The sequence below is a fragment of the Cynocephalus volans genome, chromosome 7 (assembly GCF_027409185.1).
Source record: "Cynocephalus volans isolate mCynVol1 chromosome 7, mCynVol1.pri, whole genome shotgun sequence".
Lineage (NCBI taxonomy): Eukaryota > Metazoa > Chordata > Mammalia > Dermoptera > Cynocephalidae > Cynocephalus > Cynocephalus volans.
This window is the reverse complement of record NC_084466.1, coordinates 60,262,567-60,285,235: the sequence shown is the minus strand read 5'-3', so window position 1 is coordinate 60,285,235 and position 22,669 is coordinate 60,262,567. Positions and strand designations below refer to the sequence as shown.

The 22,669-nt window shown below is 37.8% G+C and overlaps 1 protein-coding gene across 2 annotated transcripts in view; it reads right to left on the bottom strand.

The window, feature by feature from the left end:
- Positions 1-15,333, bottom strand: part of AKAP11 (A-kinase anchoring protein 11) — a 46,781-nt gene extending 31,448 nt beyond the window's left edge. For both annotated transcript variants that reach the window (XM_063102684.1, XM_063102685.1), the window contains exons 1-2: positions 15,246-15,333; positions 3,959-4,066 (exon numbers count right to left, since the gene is read on the bottom strand). In XM_063102684.1, the coding sequence (XP_062958754.1) occupies positions 3,959-4,018 (60 nt within the window). In that variant the 5' untranslated portion in view covers positions 4,019-4,066; positions 15,246-15,333. The remainder of the gene's footprint in view (positions 1-3,958; positions 4,067-15,245) is intronic.
- Between the last annotated feature and the right edge of the window lie 7,336 nt (positions 15,334-22,669).

The following is a 22,669-nucleotide window of genomic DNA, read 5'->3' as shown; positions in this document are numbered from 1 at the left end:
TTGTTTTCATTTATGAATGCAAGTTTTCACACTAATTTACAAACATAAAATCAAAAGAGGAAAAAATATGAAATGTGAGATCTGAACTTGAATTATCAATATAAACTCATGATACAGTAGGAGCAATGGGCACTCCTACTACCCAGATCTTGGTTTCTAATTATGAATAAGGGTTCTTTGAAGACATAGCCAATTCCAGGTCTGAGGAAGGGAAATAGGTGAAACTGGGTCATCCTGTACCAACAGGATACAACCAGAATAGCAAGAAAGCAATCAAAGAATTATGAGCCTGAGACAAAGGAACACGGGCACAAATTTGGAGGGGCTCCCAAGTACCAATTTTAGGACAATTTGAGAAACTTCAATAAATGAATGAATGGATAATTGACTGAATGAATGTAAATAAACAAAAGACTGTAAAATACAGAACTGTAAAAAACCATGAGTCCAGAGCAATACAAACAAATGAATGAATGAATGAAGGGAAATACATTCACTTGCCATCAATGGAGGTGACAATTACAACAAATCATTAATCTGAAAATCGGTAATTAGAGGGCATTTGCCCTGCCTTTACAGGAAATAATATAGTTCGTCTAAGGTGGATGAGGAAAGCCCTTCTTTAAGAAGAATGCCAGCTAATAAACGTGAAAGGAATTTAAAATTAGGAAAATCACCATTTTGCCACTCCCATGAAATCATGACTCAAGAAGGGGTCATCAAGGGATGCCAAAAATATTAGATAAAATGCTGTTGGAAAAAAAAAACAACAACATTTTCACACAGCCAAGTATCATCTCTCAGATTGCTAACTAAAAAACAGAAAGTGGAGTTTTACAATGGACAGCTCTGGCAGGGTTAGCACCTTAGCCAACTGATCGATCTTAGCATCTGAAAATCTGAAATTCTGTCCTGACATCACTGTATAAAGTACTCTTGCCAAAAATGTTTAACCTGATGCAATTAAGCCTTTACATCTGTAGTGGATTGAATGTCCCCCCAAAACTCATTGAAGCTTGAATTGTGTCCCCCAGGTTTTATGTATTAGAAACTTGACCCCCACTGTGACTGTCAGGAGGGTAAGAAATCCTATTATGGTAATCGAAAGGTGGGGTTTTGAAGAGGTGATTAGATTGCAGGACCATGCCATAGTGAATGGGTTAATAATGGTGGTCAAGGGTGTGGTTCTGAGGGCTTTAAAATGAGAGCACATGAGGAGGTTAGTCTCTCTGCTCTGCCATTTTCTGCCATGTGAGACCCCTGGGTCACTGTCCCCACCACCAAGACTGTCCCAGATGTGTTCCCTGGACTTTGGACTTCCCAGCGTCCGAAACTGTAAGCAACAAACTTCATTTTCTTTATAAATCACCCAGTTCCATGTATTTTGTTATAAGCATCAGAAATAGACTAGTACAACAACTAACTTCCTGTTTATGTGAAATATAGGAGAGAGAGGAATAATTTAAATAGCATTGTGAGTGGGCCGAGCCCGTGGCGCACTCAGGAGAGTGCGGCACTGGGAGCGCAGCGACGCTCCCGCCGCGGGTTTGGATCCTATATAGGAATGGCCCGTGTGCTCACTGGTTGAGTACCGGTCACGAAAAAGACATAAATAAATAAATAAATAGCATCGTGAGAAAACAACTACACAAATCCAGATGTGGGACATTTAAGAAATTGGCCTGGTCTATTCAAGAAGTCAGTATTGAATTTAAAAAAAAAAAAAAAGAGTAAAAACTCTTTCAGACCAGAAGAAATGTTAACAAGTCATAACTGACAGATGCAACAAAGACCCTAGGAGCTTACACTGGAACCAAAATGGGGGCAGAGGGTGAACTTTTTAGAGGTACTAAAGGAAATCTGAGTCTGACTGAGTATTAGATATATAGGAATTCTATTTCATTTTCTTGATGTGATAATGGTATTATTGTTACACGGGAGGAGCTGTTATTCCTGGGAGAAGCATGCTGAAGTGTTCTGGTCAAAAAGGCATTATGACTATAACTTTCAAATGGTTCTGCCAAAAAGTAAATACACACACACAAAGGCATACACACAAAGCAAATAAGAAAAAATATTAATGACTGTTAAATATGGGTGGTAGGTACACAGGGTTATATGTAGGTGACCTATACTTTTAATATTTCTATATGCTTGAAATTTTTCATAATAAAATGACAGAAAAAATTTAATAGGGTAGAAACTATACCTATTTCTGATTTTCCCAATATTAATTCCCAGTAAATATTCAATGTATCTCTATCTTTAAAGCAAAGTAAAATGAAATCTAGAGAAGTCAACTACACCTTTCAATTTCCACAGTTGCCAATAGGTAAGTTTTTGTCATTCAGTTGTACCAAGTAAAAACATGGAAGGTGGCGTATGTGTGTGCATAACTGTTTATATGAACAGTATATAACATTTGGATTTAAATACTTTTACCTGAAAGGGTTTCCAGGATTCAAGTGAATTCAAATCAAATCTTTACTGCATGCCTAATATGGATAATGTGCTGAATAACAAAAGACATTAATATGATAACTATAAGGCCGAGCCCGTGGCGCACTCGGGAGAGTGCGGCGCTGGGAGCGCAGCGACGCTCCTGCCGCGGGTTCGGATCCTATATAGGAATGGCCGGTGCACTCACTGGCTGAGTGCCGGTCACGAAAAAGACAAAAAAAAAAAAAAAAAAAAATATGATAACTATAGTACAAAATTTCAGTTGCTGCCTAATCCCTTAATCTTGGCAATGTATTGGTAAATTAGAGTCAGGTAGTATCACGCCTGGAGAACATGGTCGTCAGCTCACTATTACATTTTGTATATATTTAGTTATAATTATTAATTTAAAGCAATCAGTATAATTTGATCATTAAATGAAACCTATGGGTCCAACTGCTAATCTGAAAAAAGTATAGTAAAGACATTATAGCTTTTAAATAGTAGAAACAGAGAAAATATTTTTTATTATACTTTTTTCAAATTAAAAAGTGGACCTATTAACTTTAAAGGTAATTTACCTGAAAACATATACAGCATATTGTTTGAAAATATATTACTTTCTGTTTTGCAATTTTGCAGGCATCCTGTAGATCTGGGAACCATTCTATTAGATTCAGCAGTCAAACCCATACATTTCTTAGATCAAAAAAGCAGTGACAATTAGAAGTTAAACACTGACAATTAGAAGTTAAAAAGAAGATCAGCAAAGGAGACAGGGGTTACCATAAGAGAAAAGGAAAGCAAGTAAAAAAACACTGCAATGAAAGTAGTAAAAGATCATCTTAACATGTAAGGACTGGTCAACAGTGTCATATAATGCAGAAGATGAAGTCCAGAAAAAGGGCTAACAAAGACTGCTAATCATCTTCTAATCTCCACTCTCTTCTTTTAAGTCACGCTCCCAAACTTTTAGCAAATGCCAAGAAATGGAAGGTTAACCAAACTGTTTTAAGAGAGCAAGTGAGAGGTTCTTCTCCAGACTAGAAAGAAAAAAGGATCATGAATCATATTTCCTTTGCTCACAACTGATTACCCAACATCTAGCATAAGGCCTGGCATGTATGTAATAAGCACTCAAATTCATATTTGCTGAATGAAGGAATGAATGAATGGTAACATTTCTATATACCTTTAGGGTAAAGCTAAAGGTATATAAGAAAACTTACAGCCTCTATTGCTAAAAAACAGATGAAAAACTATCTGTTGAGAAGAAATAGGAAGGAGGCATTGTGATCTTTAAGAAATAAAGATTTTAGGAAGTAAAATCATCGTGATTATGGTTTCATATCCCTATTTTCATATATGCCAATCTTTGTAGTATTTTAATGTTACTAATTTTAAAAAAAAGATTTATTTAAAAACAAAATGTAATAGCTATAGGACTTCAAAAAAACTGATCAATATTTTTATTAAGAGTATCACGAAAAGCAATATAATACTCATATAATGAACTTACTTTTCTGACAGATGCTCTAGTCTTCATGTGACTGTTTCTGAAAGGCTGGAAAGTCGCCATAACTATTGCTGTTGTATGTAATCAATAAAGAGTTAATCCACAGAACGCCTAAATAAAATATATGAAAAGAAAGCAACTTATTAATCTTAGCAATCCAAGCAAACATTTGTGCTAAAATAATTTCATTAAACTCATTTAAGTAAAATTAAAAACAAATATTTTGAGCCCTAAAAGTTTACTTAACAATCCAACATGAATATTTGAAAAATATGTGAATATTGGTACTTAATGAAATACAAAATTATTATAAAAATCTTATTTTTTGGTTCAAAATTATAATGTAGTTTACCCTTACCTACTCAACCCACTGCCCTTTGTTATTGCAAAGCCTCAATAAGAAACATTTAGAAAATCTTTTAAAATCTTAGAGAATATCACAAAAAGAATCCCAGCTTTCCTGCTTCCCAAAAGTCACTCATCTCTATAGCAAGAGTGAATGCCCTAGACATTCTTAATTCTTGAGCAGAAAGGTTTGATAATATACAAATGAGAATATGGAATCTGCACATATAAATCAGATAGATGAACAAGAACAAATTCCTTATAGAGAAGCTTAAGAGCATACCAATGACTACAGTTCAGAAAACGTCCAAGCCGATGATTAACAGTACTTACAAACACACACCCTGGGATAAACTCGAAAACTAAGTCTTAATTTTTTAACAATGCTTTAATAAAATACCCTTGAGAACTTAAGTCAACTTAGAGCATTAACCACTCAATACCTAAACATGGCTGGAGAACCTTGTCCATTCATTTAAAATCTACTGTGCTAGATGCTATGGACACAGGGCGGATAAGGGAGATATGGTCCCCTTGGGTTCAGATTCTCCCAGGAAAAATTTTTATTGCAGTAAAGAGTAAAAGTTGGGAACTGGATGCTAAATAACCAAAAACTCTAAATCAATAAAGATTTAAGAAATGCTAAATTAGTTTCAAGTATTTTCAGTAAATCAAACTGGTCTTATCAAGAAATGCCTAGTTGAAGTTTCTAAGACATTTGGTTAATACAAATTTATACTATAAGAAATTTATATGTAAAAACAAATTTCAGTCTAGTCTCCGCCATCAGAACTTCAAAAAAACTAAATTTTAGTGAAGTTCTAATTTTATATTCTTTCACTGCAGAGATAACACTGAAGTGAGTGCTCACACACGTGCACCCCCCCTTTAATTTTTAGACAAAGAATTATGATGGTATTCTATTCTGAACTAAGATAATCCCAGTGGTTTCTATAACAATAAAATTTGATTAATTACTGAAATTGAAGCAACAATGTGAGAAAGGCTTAGCATGAAACAAGGGAGTTCTCCAAAGCACAAGACAAGGAAATACACAGAGGGTTAGAAGAGTACCATTTGTGTCCCTGTTCTGCCTCTTATTAGCTTTGCTTCCTCTGGGTAAACTCAATGTCTCTGGAACTGTTTCCTAAATGTATATAATACCCTACTTACCAAATTTATTGTGAGAATCAAATGGAAAATAATTTATGAGAGGCACTTTGGAAACTATAAAACACAGACAAAAAAAAATTTAAATATCTACCTATGGACTAAAATGATCAAGAGAACCAAAATTATCAAAACAAGGTTTAAGTATAAAGGTCTATGGGCCAAAGCAAGAAGATAATCCTTTTGTCCCAAGTCAACTCTCCTCTTTTTTCCCCACAGCATTCGCTTCAACTGCCAGAAATCCTCAGAGGTAAATGGACTTGCCTCAAATTTCACATAAAATATAAAATACAGAGGCCAACACAAGGATTCCAGAAAAGCAGGAACTCTCAAATGCAGCTCCTAAGAAAGGTGGCACCATCTTACTGGAGGGCAAAATATTTCCACTCTCTGACCCAGCAATACTTCTTCTTGGAATTCATCAAAACAAATAACGATCCTGGAGCACCTAAGGTTCTCAGGAGAGCTCATGATGCACCAAGGGTTCTGCTAAGAGATTCATGTTACCATCTCATTCAATCCTTGTGACTGGCAGAAGAGCACCTCAGTCTTACAATGAGAAAAACTGAGGCAAGGGAAAGTTAAGCAATTCGCCAGGCCCACACAGTAAGTGACAGAGCTGAATTTCAAATCCAAACTTCCTAACTCCAATACCTGGCTCTTAACCACTCTTCTGTAGTGCACAAAGGTTTGATAAGCTGTTCATCACACTTCATGAAAGAAATGAGAAGCAATCTAGATGTCAGAAACAAGAGAGTGATTAAATAACTTTTAGTTTGCTCCCACAATGATATGATGGCAGCCATTAAAAACAATGCTGAAGGACAGAGGAGTGGCACGCACAACGTCTTTAACTCTCTCTGAGTCGACTACAACTTGCCTGTAAAAGTAGGGAAGAGATGGGAAACAGCAATTACCTTTGTAGCTGCTGACTAAAGTCCACTGAGCAAGGATAAACACCAACTCACAGGAGACAACTGTCTAGATGAGCTGCTTACCCTAAGGTGCTACATGCCTCTGAGGCAGAAGAAAGTGTCAATCCGGGTTGGGGGAGGCCAGTGCTCTGAGATAACATCCTGGGATTGGTAGGTTACCTCGCCCAGCTCACTTTACCCACAATATTCCTAAATAGCAGACCCAAACAGAACACCCTTACTCAAGTTTAAGTAATAAAGCAAACAGAATCCCATATGGGACCTATGAAGGAATGTTAGAAGACGAACAACAACAAAAAATACATAAGAAAAAAAAATTTTTTTTAAATGACAAATATAATCATGCCCCCCCCAACTCACAGTATCTAACAGTACCTCAGAATTTATATTATTGTTTGAAATTAATAAAAATTAATTCCATGTTAAACTTAGTTTCACTCATGGAAGAAAAACAATTTACTGAACCCTACTCCACCACTCTGTGTTTAACTTAAACATGAATAAAATATTGCCTCACAAAACAAAAATCTATTAGAGAATATCTGCAACATAAAAATGAATCCAATATGAGATGATATGACATATTTCTGGAAAAGCAAAGAAAAAGAAAAAATCATCTTTGGAAAGGATGCAAGACAGACGGGGGTAAAAGAGTAACAGCCAGAGCAGCTGTTCTTCGTATCTTATATAATTAGAGAGAATGTAGTTTTAGAAAGATTTCACAAGAGGAGCAAAAATACAGTATCTTACCCCAGAATACCTTTATGTTATGATAAACTTTTCACTTAATGCTTTTTTGCTTTGTGCTCTATTCTGGGTGAATAAATAAGAGTCCTAAGCAGGGAATAACTAAGTGTGTTATATAGTCAAAGAAATTAAAGTGAACCTAGACCACCTGGAAAAAAGCAGATGAGAGACATGAAAGTGCAGATGGACAAGCTAAACAACTGAAAAGTGAGCTGCTAGAGCTGAGGAAAGACACATAAATCCTCTTAGAAGCAATAAAAAAGCAGGATATTCCTGAAAACAATGGAATATCAAGTATGTTTTAAGAAAAATCACTGAATGAAAAGGAAAACAAATGAAAGCCATTAGAGAAACAATTATAAAGAATACAGAGAACAGATATAGAACACTTTGAATAAATACACGTACTCTTTGATTCTGTGATTTCACTTCTTAAAATTTATCCCACATATATACTTGGCACGAAATTCACAAAGATATGTGAAAGAATATTCCCTGAAACAAAACAAAAAACAAAAAATAAAAATAACCTAGAAGTTCATTAATTCAGATAAATTATAATACATTCACATAATTATTATCCAGCCGTTGGAAAGAGAGAGAGTAACACATACTGGCATGAAAGAGCAAGTTGCAAAATGGTGTAAATACTGTGCTCTCAATTGTGATCTTAAAAAAAATGATATACATGCACAACCCTGACACACATGTGTTCACACATGCCTAGGAAATATATTAAAAGAGGTACTCTAAACTGATGACGGTGATCACCCATGACAAGCAGGTTTGTTTTTGAATGTTACAACATGTCATCTACCTATAATATGGGAAATGACAGATTATGTAGCAAAATAAGGCAGGTTCCATCATGTTCACATTATCCCATTTTGTATAAAATCTGTATAACTACATGTATATTCACATATGTAATATAAAAGAGGACATACACTAGACGAGTACAGACATTGGTTCTACCTGGGTAGATGCAATTAAGGGTGTTTTGGTTTTTGTCTTATATGTTTTGCATTTTTTTGGATGAGCAAAAACTCTTTTATAATAAAAAATAAATTTCTCAATTATTTCCTCCTCTTCAAGTCTGGCCTAAGAAATGTTCAAGTCAACATCATCTATTACCTGACTTTTTTTTATATCAGGAGAATTAATCGTGTCACAGAGTCTCTGAAACACCTTTCTAGTCTTCTATCAACAATATTGTCCTATCTTGACTCTCCTACAGCAGTGATTCTCAAAATTCAGTATGAAGCAGCTTACTTCTAACACATACACACATATTCACAGATTCAGTAAGTCTACGTGGAATCCAGAAATCTGCATTTTAACAAGTACAGTACGTAATTTCTGATGAGAAACAATGGCCTTTTTCTCTAACCATTACATCAGTCTCCTTCCCTAAATTCTTTCATAACTTCTTTCTCAAATATTAATATTTCCTAACCTTCATCCTTGTCCCCTTTCGTTCTTATTCTTTTTAGTTTTCCAAGTATATTTCACCTCTACCTCTGGTTTTCACTATGCGAATAACTCCCTAATTAACATCTTCAATGCATTTCTTATGTTTGAGTTTCGGTTCCTTATATCCAATTTTCTATTAGACACTTCCAACTAAATATCCCAGTTACTCCAAAATTAGTTATGTTCAAAAGCTAAATAAAACTTTCTCTCTAAAAATCTCCTCCTGTATTCTCTATCTCACTAAGAACCAGTAAACCAATCCCAGCCAGTAGGCCAAGCTGGAAAATGGCCCTTCCTTTAATTCCTACAGACTATCACAGCTAGTAAATTACCAAGTCCCAACCTGTCATCCTCCTAAACTTTCCTCAGATCTACCCTCTCTCTTCCATCAGCTGAACTGTTACTTACTCTTCTTCATGTATCAGTTCAAGGACCTCCCTCCTTGAGATCTTGACTCATCCTTCCTTTATCTCCCCCAGCCCAAACAGTAGCTACCTCCTTCATGCTCAGAAAGTTGTTTGTCCTTTAATCCTTTGGTGCCATGGTTTGCATACTTCCCTCCTGTTGTATGGTTCTTGAGGACAAAAGTGTTTTATGTACTTGTATTTTAACATAGTAGACATTCAAACATCTGCTGAATTAATAAATAAAAAGTAATTTTATTTAAAGAGCAAAGTACGTCTTTAAATGTTTAAATGGATATGTCCACATAAAATGAATTGTCTGTGAAAATACATTGAAAAGTCTGCAAAAATTTCTCTTTTATAATACTTGAGATCATATTCATATTAAGGACTCCAAATATACATTTTAACCAAATGCCAAATGGCCAAGTGTTAAAAATTAATATTCTGCTAAATATAACTACAACAAAGCAGAACAAAATATATATCAAACATTGGTTTACAAACATTAGACAACAGGCAATGCAGGACTGTGATCACTGAGAGAAGGGAAACATTGGCTGCCAGCTACTTCCAGGTCACTACAGAGGGACAGGAAAGCCAAGCAGTCTGGCAGTCTCACTGAGTTTTGGAGACAGAGATCAGAATTTGGAGAGACCAAAGTGGCTAGAATTTACAGGGTACAGTATTGAAGAGAGAGTTCAAAGACAGCAAGAGCTCTAGAGATCTACAGAATGGGTTCCCCTAGAACCTTTTGTCAAATACTAACCTGTGCAGAGTACCTGAGGTCGGGGAAATAACAATGAGAGTGCAGCAGGTCAAACAGTACCTGGAGCCAGACGGGGCTTGGAACAGTTTGCACTCTCACTAATCAGAGCGGAAAAACCTTGTAATATATCAGGCAATGGACAGATTCCTCAAAAGGAAGTTGCCTTAGTTGGGGGAATAAGCAAGCACTACATTAAAGGCTGTTCTGGACACACACTGACAAAGCTTAAAATCAAGGCTCGAAGCAATCCAACACATTCCAAATAACTGTGCACCACAACTAAATCCAACACTCTTAAGGAATACAACAAATCAAGCAAACAACAGCATAAAACTCAATACCTAGCACACAATCAAAATTCACCAGCTATGCAAAAGAAGAAAAATATGACTCACAGCTAAGAGGAAAAAAAGTCAATAAATGCAGACCCAGAAATGACAGAGATGGTGGTATGAACAGAAGAGGGCTGTAAAATTATAGTATAAACATGTCCTATACATTCAAGATCAGAGAGGAAAACATGATCATGACAAAGAGAGAAATAGAAGATATAAAAGAGACTGCAATTGAACCTTTACAGAAGAAAATAAAATATATCTAAAATGAAAAACATACTGGGTGCAATTACTAGCAGATTAAATACTAGAGAAGAAAAGTTCAGTGAACTTGTAGACACTGCAATAGAACTCATTCAAAATGAAAGAGAGAAGAAACATAAAAACAAATAAACCCAGAGTATCAGTGACCCATTAAGCACTGTAAAAGGTGAGTAACTGGAGTTCCAAAAAGTGTGTATGTAGAAGATGGGGGGCAGAGGGGGCAGGGGAGACAGAAACAAATATCTGAAGACAAAATGACCCAGAATTACCCAAATTTGATGAAAACCATAAGCTGACAGTTCCAAGGAACTTAAATAAACCCTAAGAAGAATACATATAAAGAAAACCACACCAAGGCACATCATAACCGAATTAATAAAAACCAGTGATAAAGAGAAAATCTTAAAAGCAATCAGAAAAAAAAGTACAAGTACACATTACATACAGAGAGACAAAGAAGAACAGCAGACTTCCTGTCTATGCAAGACAGAAAGCAAGACAATGGAAAAACATCTTTAAAGAACTGAAAGAGAGGAAAAAAAGTGTAAACCCAGATATCCATACCTAATAAAAATATCTTTCAAAAATTAAGGCAAAATGAATTTATTCAGACTAATAAGAGCTGTGGGAATTCACCATGAGTTGACTACCACTAGAATAACTGTGATAAGAAACTCTCCAGGCAAAGAAAAACAATACCAGATGGAAATTTGGATCTACACAAAGGAAAAGAGCAGCTGACATGGTAAATATGAGGGTAATATAAAAGTTATTTTCTCAAATAATCTTTTAAAAAATATAAATATTTAAACTAAAAATAATACTGTAATATGGGGTTTACAACAGACAGAGGTAAAATGTATAATAAAATAGCATAAAGGAGATGGTGGGTGGGAGATGAAAAAATACTGTCATAAGGTTTCTACATTATATGTGAAATGATATTATTGAAGAAAGACTGATGTTAAAGTTGTTTGTAAACCCTAGAGCAACCACTAGAAAAATAAAATGGAATAATACCCAATGAGCAAACAGTGAAACAAAGGTGGTGTTATGTTATCCCCCTTTTACAGATAAGGCTCACCTTCGCAGGACTGCTTAAGAATGCAATGCAATAACATATGTAAAAACAGTACCTGATACAGCAGGAACTCACATGTTCACTTCTTCCTTGGGTACAGACCTGCTGTTTGACTTACAAAATCTAAAAATACCACAGCTATCAGTTACTACTGTTTTGCCTTTCAAAACAATAATCAATCATATAAAAAAAGATTTGAATTATGTCGTAATATCTACTAAGATACTTGCTTTTTAATAGTTTCTGCCCTTTTAGTTCTTAATTTTAATTCAACCTCATTTCTGCATTCACAATATACATTTTGTTCTTAACTGATAAGAGGGTTTCTCAACCTCAGCATTATTGACATTAGTTCCTGTCATGTGCCAGCCAGACACTGTTTAACTGCTTTACATAAGCTCATAATTCTAACAGAAGGTGCTGTCATTATACCCACTTTACACATGGGGAAACTTGGGTACAGAATGTTTAAGTAATTCACCCTAGGAGAATTTGCTCTGAAAAGTTAGATCATTACCAAGCTGAGAGCAAGTTCAATGCAGTGCTAGGGGAAGAACTCAAACTGCAGGATGTTAGAGCACACCAGAGGTACCCATCATTTCCTCCCTGTCCACACTCTTTTTCTTAAAGAACTTGCTGTGGCCAGTCTAAAAAGTACAGCCCTACAAACTGTGAGAAACACCTAAGTCTCTTCCCCATCCATCTTCCCCTACCACTAGCCAACTAGACTAGAAGTAGGTATCTGACCAACCGGATTCTCTCTCCAGAAATTCAGAATTGAGATTTGGAGATATTTGCTGAGAATCATGCTGCAATGTCAAAGTGAGTCTTGGCACCGTGGCAAACCAAAGTTGTAGTGCAAACCCAAGTTATGGGGAAGCAGAAACCAAGAACTTTAAAGAGAAAGCCAATCTGAAATAAACTGGAACAGACTTGCAATGAGTAGCAGAGACAGAAGACCATGTGTTCCCAGAGAAAAACTGGAAGAGTAATTGCCTGAAGATGTTTGGTTCCCAGGACACTGAGCTGGAATCATGCAATGGACTTCAGAGGGAGTGCTCCAATTGTATGACAAATGCCTTTTTTTAAGTAAGCTAAATCAAATGGCTCTTTGTTGCATGCAGCCAAATAGTCCTCAAGCCATTAAGGGAGGTCAAAGAAAAAACACTGAGTAAGCAGCTACTAGGTGCTTCACACAAACTTTCAAAGGTGGGTATTTTAACTCTCATTTCAAGCATGAGGAAAATGAAGCTCAGGGATATTAATTAACAGATCTGTATGACTCCAAAACCGAAACTCCTCTATTCCTCATTTTCACTCAAGTAACATCCTCTGTGTTCCAGGACACTACACCACTTATCTTTTTTTTTTTTTTTTTTCCATAAAACATTCTCAGACTAATCCAAAAATGTTAACTTTTCTCCTTTTATCATATCCAGTCTCTAATCAATATATTTCAAATACCTTTACTCCAGGAAGTATTTTTTTTCAACGAACTTTTATATGTAAGAATGAGTAGAAGATTGAAGACATTTGGATCTGTCCAGTCTGTTTTTAAAGCATTTAATTATAAAGTATTTTCCTTTCCCTTCCCCAAATTGACAGTTTATGTACACTTAACTCATACCCAGGCTAAGCTTAGATCTTTTCCTGACCTGACCCCGCCCCTCATGACCTCCCAGTGGTTGATTATATTACTAAAATGCAGGCCACTAAACAGAAAAAAAAAATCAGTTTACCTTTCCTACCTAAAGTTACTTCACTTACTTCTCAAAGGCAAGACAAAATAACAAATACACTAAAAGTATGAAACCCTTGCCTAAAGGTTATAAAGACTAGCAAAAAATTCTATTACATATTGCATTCATGTACCAAAATATCACAATGTACCCCATAAATATATACAATTATTATGTGTCAATTAAAAATAATAATTTTAGAAATTCTATTTTTCTATCTCTGAAAATCAGCTTGGTAAGATGGAATAGGGGGAAATTTTCTAATCTAGACTGATCTTCTTTGCCCATTCTCAAAAAGGCATTTTCAGTTATGGACAGAACTCCTCTACCTATTTATAAATGGAAGTTTCCCTTAAAATGGCCTGTACTATATCATCTGAATTGGTTTGAGTCCTGTTCCCAGAGAGTAAGTTCCTGAAATTTAAAAAAAATAAATAAATAAATAAATTTAACATACCATCCCTTTTCCAGCCTCTAGAACACAAAGGCAGGCTTCTTCACCTTCCAGTCTTGCCCCTGGAGTTCAGAGGCTAGAGAACACTATAGAATTTCTCACTGTGGTCCTGGATCTTAAGCAACTCCCATATCCTCAACAACTGGGAAATATCTTTGGCCTAGGAGTATATCACGAGGCTTATCAATCATATCAATAGTGCAGTTATGTGGATACATCTACTAGTCACTAGCTCAGCTTGGGAACCGAATTCTTCTCTGATTCCCTTACACTCTTTGATCTCTCATAACTCACTGTTACTCACAGCTACAACTAATCGTGAAATTCACTGTCAACCCTTGGGTCACAGTTTTGCTCCAAGAAACATTTAAAAAATACGAATAGCCAGGGTACTACGTGAAAAACAGGACTGTGTTCAAAAAGAGTTATTCAATTACACGATTTTAACTGACACCCATCATGCCTTGCAGTGGGCCGCTATGCTGAAATCCTAAGACATTAAAACAAAATCATCTATCTTTACATTACCGAGTACCCCATCTTTTCTGAGCACTCTATTTTCTGAATATTTTCAGACATAGCAAAATTAGTATCAATCAACATTAACATTTCTAACAAGGTGGGGAGAAGCTAAGGACAACTTAAGCGTTTGCAAGCGACTGAATAATTACAAAGCTGAAAAGAGAACCAGAATTTTTAACTCCATCGTGCACTAAGATCATTAGATATGTATCTCAGCATTATTTCTCATCGTGAAATTCCTTAACATCTCAAGCTAAATCACTTCCAATTTAATAAGCTTTTAGAGAAGGAAAACAGAGGAAAAGAACTGTCATACCACTGTCACAGATTTTACCGTCATTGTCATTCTGCCAAAGTTTTTTTTTTTTAATACTCTGGTTAATCTACATATTTTTTATAAAGCAGCTTAGATCCCTGAAATAACAGAAATAAATCCAATCCATTCAGAATAACGAACGGCCAGCATTTAAGCATTAACCACCTAGGAGAGAATTTGACAGCGAATCCAAATGTCAGTATTCCGAGGAGCAGCCTGACGCCTTCCGTTTCTGTCGCAAGATTTGAGTAGAGCCTGGTTCCGTGGCTCAGGGGTTCTGACAGTGAAGGATGCTGTTCGGGAACAAAGTGCAACGTCGTCGTCGTCCTGCAAATGTTCCTGTGCCAGCATCACGAACACAAACTAAGCACACGCAGCGAGGGGTCCCGGCTCTGAAGACCACCTCGGAGGTGGAAATATCCTGTCATTCACAGGGACGGCGGCTCCGCCACCACACTCGGGACCTCAGGAAGACCCTTCTCCAGCCTGAGGACCTCCCCCTCCCCCCCGGGCCCCGTGCCTTGCGCTTCCTCCCCCTGCCCCGCTCCTCCCGCCTCCTTCCACTGCCTTGCGAAGGCGCAGCACTCGGGCGGCCCAGAAGCCAGTGAAGACACACCAGGCAGGCGGAGAGGCTCGGGCACCCGAACCAGGGTGCTCCATCCATCCCTGCCCCACACCCCGCCGCCACCCAGCCAGCGCGCTACTAACGCCGCGGGCGACTCCGCGCCCAGCTCACCTGGGTGCCGCAACCTCCGCAGCTCACAGGCGTGTCACCGGCCCGCAACGACGACCATTGCCGCGAGCCGGGCAGGAAGGCAGGCGCCCCTTCCTGCAGCCGCCCCCAGCCCTCCCCCCTCCCAGCCCCGCGGCCCGCCCCACCCCCGCTCTTGCCCACCCCCTCGGCTTCCGCCGCCGCAGCTCCAGCCTGCAACAGCGCCTACCACACACACCTCCCACTCAGTCTCGCGAGAGGGTGGCCTGCCTCTCGCGAGAAGAACGCCCTGGCCAAGCCCGCGCAAAAGTGGGTGGGCTTTATAACAGGAAAGCAGGAACAGAAAAAGCCTTCCCACGTGCTCCGGGGCAGCTAGTGGATCGGCCCCGCCGGTCACATGACGTCCAGGCGGCCTCTCCATTGGCCAGAACCCCGTGGGAGCTTTAAAACTCGAGGGTGACCTATGAACCTGCGGCCGACGTCTTGCGCGCTTCCTGGCCCGTTGTCCTGGAAACGGTTTAACTCTTTCCTCTGGCAAAACAGCCAGGCCTTGGCTTGCTCCGCAGGCTGGGTTTCAAGTCCTGCCTCCTTTCCTTGGACGCCTTGGTCTTACCGCCTGGGGTCAGCTGAGCTCCTTCGCCGCAAGACTAACTTTGCTTTCTTCTGAAGCCCCAGGCCCTTCCCAAAGCCGCAGCCCCACCAGATCTGACGGCCCTCGTAAGGCTCATCCTTTCGGGTGGCTCCGCCCCCTCTCCGCAGCATCTCTAGGGAGGACCGCTCCGAGAGCACCAGGCCGTCGGCCCTATCCGAACCGCGACAACTACCACCAACGGATCTCCAGGCCCTAGTGCTCACCCTGACGTGCTTACCTCGTGTCCCAATCAGAAAGTGAAGCTTTGGTCACGGAGCAGCTAAGGCCGAGATGAATTATTTCCACTTAAAATCGGCAGGGCCAGTCCAGTCAGGTTGCGCTGTCTCCTTAACGGCGTCTGTTCCTCGAGGGTGGAAATGCCGGATCCATGGGAAACATTTTTAAGTATGTCCTCATTATGAGTTAAGTCTTGCCCTATTCGGAGGAGAGGGGCGGGGAAGGAGGGGTGCATTCACATGTTCCTTTCTTCATTCCACACATTTTGGTTGAACTCCTCCATGTGTTAGGCACTACTGCGGGCCTTCGACTGAGCAGTGATGAAGACAAAGAGTCTAGGGTCTGGGGAGCATATCTCAGAGGAATAAAGAAAAAATATCTGTCTGTTGGTGTCAGCCGTATGCAAAAAAATTGCTCTAAGTGATGTGAGGTTGCTAGTGATTGGGTGGCTGCTCTTTTCAAGAGGAGATATTTAAGCAGCGATTTGGACTCATTTGAAGTAGTCAATGAAAAATTAGGAGAGCATTCCAGGCAAAGGAAAAAGCTAGTTCAAAGGCCCTAAATTGGGATCTCTTCTAGTGCATTTGAAAAGGAAAAGAATAAGAAAGTAAGCTTTCTTGAGCTTGGAGAGGTAAACAAACAAGGGCCAGATCCTGCAGGGTTTTGTTAGCCAAGAAAGGAACTGGGAGTTTATTCTAAGTGCGATGGAAAGCATTGGAGGGTTTTAAATAGGAGAAAGACAGCTGTAGTTTCCTTTTTATTGTTTTGTTTTGTTTTGTTTTGTTTTGTTTTTTAAGCTTCTCCCTGCAGAGAATGCGTCTGAAAGAGGCCAAAGCAACAGCAGGGAGATTAGGAGACTTGTAGTACAGGTGAAAAACAGTCGTGAAAGACTTAATTTCCAATGACCTTGGCATTCCTCTTCTAAAATCCTTTAGATCAGAACCCTGGTGCTGTTTGCTGCCTTTTGTTAAAAACATGTGGGTTCTCCTATTTAATAGGAGAAATAAATGAGATTTTTTTGTTGTTGTTGTTACTTGGGAAAATGAATGGCCCAAAAGGAAGTATCCACCTTTGACTTTCTTCCCTGTTTACACTTCACAGATAACCACCTCTTCTAACTGTTCTTAAAGTCAGTTCTCAGAAAAGCGAACATAAAATGATGTTCTGTGTGGATACTTATTCTTTAGTGTAAGATTTGAAAAGATGGAGATTGAAGGCTGAAAAATGAAGAGGGTGTTTCACTAAAAGAAATAGGAATCAGGAGATGAGTTCCAACTCGAAGTCCTCTCTTTAACTAGAGATGCAACCAAATCAAGGTTCCTTATCATTTCTGAGTCTCAGCTTCCTCATACATAAAACATGGCAATTTAGCCTGCACTCAGAGTGGTTAAGCTTGAATTACACTTTGGCATGCACACACCAGTAGGACGGAAGCTGGAAAGGGAAATGAAATGAATTTTTATCAAAAACCTAACAGAGTCAGCAGCGCAAGCCAAATGAAATTAGACACACACGTACCAGCAGAGGAACTATGAAACTGATTAATACAGATACCACGAATGCCTCCCTAAGAAACCTTGGCCTTCTCAGAGTGTGAAAACGGAAGCATCGCCACCTGCTCAACCTCATATTCCCTTTCTGTGAAGCTATTTTGAACCTATGTAGTAGTTAATAAATAATGATTCACATTCTCCTCATTAGAGTTTAAGAACTAAATAGAAAATGTTTAAAAGGTCTGAGGCAATATCTTAAAGTTAAGCTAACATCTTAATTTTAATGAAAGCAAGAAACATCATAGGGTTACTTTTTAAGAGGAAAAATGTTAAAAAGAGAAAGGATATTTTAACAAGACTATCTTTTAAAATGTTAATTGAGTACTTTTTGAGTGTTTCCAAGCCCTCATAATGATTAACTGAAACAGCTGCTTGGTACTGCTAATTTAAGGAACAATGGGCTCAACTCTACCATGCTAACATGTATTAAGAGAGCCATAAATCCTCCCAACTCACCTTAGCAAGACAGTCATTGTGGTCTCTTATGTCAGCTACAATTATTTGGAATACAATGAGTATAAAGTGAGCAGAAATTTAGGACTGAGATCCAGTTTTATACATGTCCCTAGTTCCTCGATGCTTTTTTAAATTCTTTTTAAGTTTTATTCAGATGTCATTCACATAACATATAATTCAGTGCTTTTTGGTTTATTCAGAATTGTGCAACCATCACCAAACTCTAACTTTAAAACAGTTTTGTCCCTCCTAAAAGAAACCCCATGCAAAGGAGCAGTCAATCCCGACCTCATCCCTAGCCCTAAACAACCACTGATCTACTTTGTCTCCATAAATTTGCCTGTTCTGGACATTTCCCATAAATGGAGTCATTCATATGTGGTCTTTTGTGTCTCACTTCGTTCACTTAGCATGTTTATATCAGTCGTCCATGTGGCAGCATGTATCAGCACTTTGTTTCTTTTCATTGTTGAATAAAGATCCCATTCTATGCATATAGCACATTTTATTGATCAGTTTATCAGTTAATAGTTATTTGGGGTGTTTCTACTTTTTGGCTATTATGAATTATGCTGCTTTGAACATTTGTCTACAAGTTTTGTGTGTTCATTCTTTTTAATCTTCAAAAAGTATAAGACATTAAATTTTTCCAGTTTACAAAGTTCATATTTCTTTTCCTAGCACAGTTGCTTGGCTCCTAGGCTTTATCTTTTTTGCATGCTGTTTGAAGTATCTGCACTCTATCCCCAGAGGACTGGCATCTCTAACCAGGCAATTCACATCTGACCATGTCACTTCCCTGCTTAAAACCATTTAGTGGCTTCTTATGGTTCTCCCCATGATCTGCCTGAATTTCTCCTCTGCTCTCATATCATTCTCCCTCTGACTGTCCCCATTTCAATTCCTCAAAATAGGACCAGACCCTCCCTGCCTGGGAGGCTTCCCACAAGCTGTTCCTTCAGTATGGAATATTCTTTCTCTGTCCATCCCCCTTAACCTCTGAATGCCCACAAATCCTTCAGCTTTCAGCTCTACTGTCATAGGAACTCTTGTCCTAACTCCCCAGACTAAGTAATATCCCCTCTATCTAGGACTCTTTACTTTTTCTTCAAAGCATTTATCAACTTATAATAATATCTGTTTGTGTGATTATTTGGTTGATGTCTATCACCCTCTTTTACTAAACTATAGGATCCATGAGCATACATAGATCGCATCTGTTTTTGCTTACCAGTCCCTGGCACATAATAGGAAGAGAAGGAGATGTCTTCCCAGACTATGCTGTGCTCTATTTCCCTGTTTTGCTAGGAATCTTCACTAAATTCTTAATAAATGTTGCAAGCCAAATCTGTGCTGTGCTAAGGGGAATTAATGGCAAGGCCTGTCCCATACCTGGGATGGTGCAACACGGGAAGGAAGACAAGTGTGCCCTGCCCATGCTTTCCACAGAGTTGGGGTAGGGCGAGGGGAGACCAGTGGTATACAAAGGAGCAAAGTTTGGCAAGTCAGCGAACACAGGCGATGTCTAAGGGCACCTCAGAGATCACCTGTGAAACCTTCACATGTCCCCCCGGGGGCCATTTTAGTAGGCTAATTTCTAGCAATCGAATTGGTGGTGTCTCCTCAATCAATTTTGTTATTTTGTAATTTAATGGAAATGTTACTTTCATTTGTAGGCAAAGTCTAATGGAGCCAAGACATTTGGGTTATAGGCACATGAAAGAATTGTGACCCGGCAAGGTTGAATGATTTGTTTTAAATCAAATGGGGTACTAAATATCATAGTTCAAACTAAAATTAGCTGGTTCAATCTGGTCCTACCTTTCAGTGAAACTAAGCATACTACACAAAGCTAGCTTCTCAGCTTAATCTCCCTCCTGACCTTTTGACTACAAAGGCAAGCATCATCTTTCCCCAGGAGCTTTGGAGCTTTACACTTGCAACTTCTGACAGCCAGAAGCAGATTCCATGTCGCTTCCTGTTTGAAAACTTGAATCTCCCTTTGGCCCACTTGCTGAATTCCTGCCTGAGTGATGTTTCCTGCCTGAGTGATGGCCCCAGCTGGCAGTTCACTTGTAAAAGAGAGATGTCAGGTCCTTCTTTTCCAACCTGCTCAGTCTTTGAATTTTGTTTTTTTATGATTATGAATTAATATACACTCCTTATGTAGAACATTGGAAAAGACAGGAAAGATAATGAAGCAGACCACCTTTTTTGGTGGTTGCTTTGTATGCATTATTTAATTCAATAATACTCAATAAACAAATATAAAACACTCTACTAAAGGGGAAATTTTATCAGGTATTTAAATATGTAAAAAATGTTTTTTAAATTTAAGAAATGAAGTATCTCCTTCGTGCCTTTGTTTTAAAAGCAAATTATATCACAGTTATTACATAGTTTATAACTTACACATTTACCTAATTCTTTTGTAGGGAGTCTTTTGAAGGACAGAAACACATCTTAATCATTGTTATAACATGATACCTAGTATTGTTTTAATATATAGAAGGTGCTCATTAAATGCTCAATGACTTCTAAGATCATGATTGTACTTATTATTAAATAGTACAGATGATAATTTAGATGTGCCACTCCAAATTAAAGACCTCTTGAATAGCAAAATAAATCTGAGTGCTGACATACATCACACAAATATAATGATTCTTCTGTTTAAAATTATCATAGTCATAGCTAATTACTGACTTAACTTCCAATATGTAAAATACAGATGTACGCTCTTTTAAGAAAATGTAATATATAGTTGTCTGAAACTTAAAAACAAATAATCATGCCTAAATGTAATTACTTCATAAGAGAGTTTCTTTAAATGTCATTGCCCTGCTGATTTTAAGTGGTTGGTATATAGTTAATCATAAAATAACTATGTTAATCATAAAATAACTAGTTAATCATAAAATAGAAACACGGTGTTTTATAAAAAGCTTATGTTACAAACCTTACATAGTTCAAAGAAGCATGAATGTTATCAAGCATTTCAAAAGCACTTAGTATAAGTAAATGGAAAAATAATTTACGAAGAAAAATTTATACTCAACTTTTCAAAAATGCCTTTGCAAAAGGTGAAATAGACTTCCTCTTTGTGTGAGCCAACAGCATACATGCTTACTACTTTAAAAGATATTAAATAACTTCCCCAGGGTTATGTATCTAGAGGGCAAGAGCAGTCTTTTGAATATTGTCATAACTTTATGACAAGATAAAACAGATCCTAGAACAAGTTGTTCCTGGGTCTATCATTTTTGTTGCTTCACTGCTTTGCTTTTCAAATGAATCATTAATTTAACATGCAGAGAGAGCATTCTTATCCGTTAGTTAACTCACATGAAATTCAACAGAAATATCTTTATGTGCTTAGATTTTGAGATAATACTCATGAATGTGAAATATGAATACTGCATGTCTACTTCTGGTCTGGGAAGTCAGTAAACAGTGTGGTAAAAAAATCTAGACTGAAAAGCAATAGAGCTTTTAAGATACCTTGAATGCTTTCTAGCTTAGGCCTTAAGAAATCCCTGTTCTATTTAGGGTTTTAAGCCATGAAACTATACTAGAGATGTCTAGTCTGGCCCCATGCCAGTTTTGATCCCCATTTGTTTTGGATTCCCTAGGTATATCTTGAACAGATTTGGCTTCTTCCCCACAATGGAATTTGTGAAATCGGCCAATCTTCTGAAGGACAGACTAGGATTCCTCATAGCCAATCTTCATGAACACCCAAATAGCCCACCATCTCTGATTTGTTGTTTTACTGGCCTACATCATTTCATGGTTAGCCCAGTCTTCTTCATTGGAAGGACATGGCTACCAGAAAATAGCAAATGCAACCTTAGGCTACATGAATGCTAGCATGATGCTCAGAACAAAAGAGGTGCTGGTCCTACTCTACTCTGAGCTAGTCAGTCCATATATGCATTAACCAAGTAAGATATAACCAGAGGAGAGGGGCTGGGGAATGTATCATATGTGGAATTTAACCTTTTGGTATTTAAAATGGAGAATGAAAGACTCAGAGGTATCTAACAAACTGAAGTTGAAAGGCCAACGTATGAGAAATGTCTTAGGCTTCTGCTGTTATTCCAAAGAGAAGAGAACAGAAATTAGTTAAAATATAAGGGGAAAAAAATAATTAGCACTGTCTTAAAATTGAATGGATTATTTTTATAAACAATGGATGTTAAATTTCTTGCATCTATGCAATTTATTTTTAAAATACCCTTTGTAGAGCTCAAATTTATAAGGTCCTAAGCTCTCACTTTGTCATATTCTCCTCTTATCTCTAAACTTATTTATAAATTCTTCTTTTAAGTGTGTCCTTATCTCACATTTGATTGTACTGGTTGCTATTCTTATCAGTTGGTGTAATAATATTCTTACAATGATCTTGTTATCTTCAAACAGCATGCCTATAGGTTGGGTGTAATGGGTGTAATAAGATTCCTACAGAGCGCTTATTTAGCAGTAAAATGGCCTGTAATTTTCTCTCTCTTTTTTAGGTGGTCAGCAGCTATTTTGAAACTGTCATATAAACTCCTAATGAAAGTAAGGTC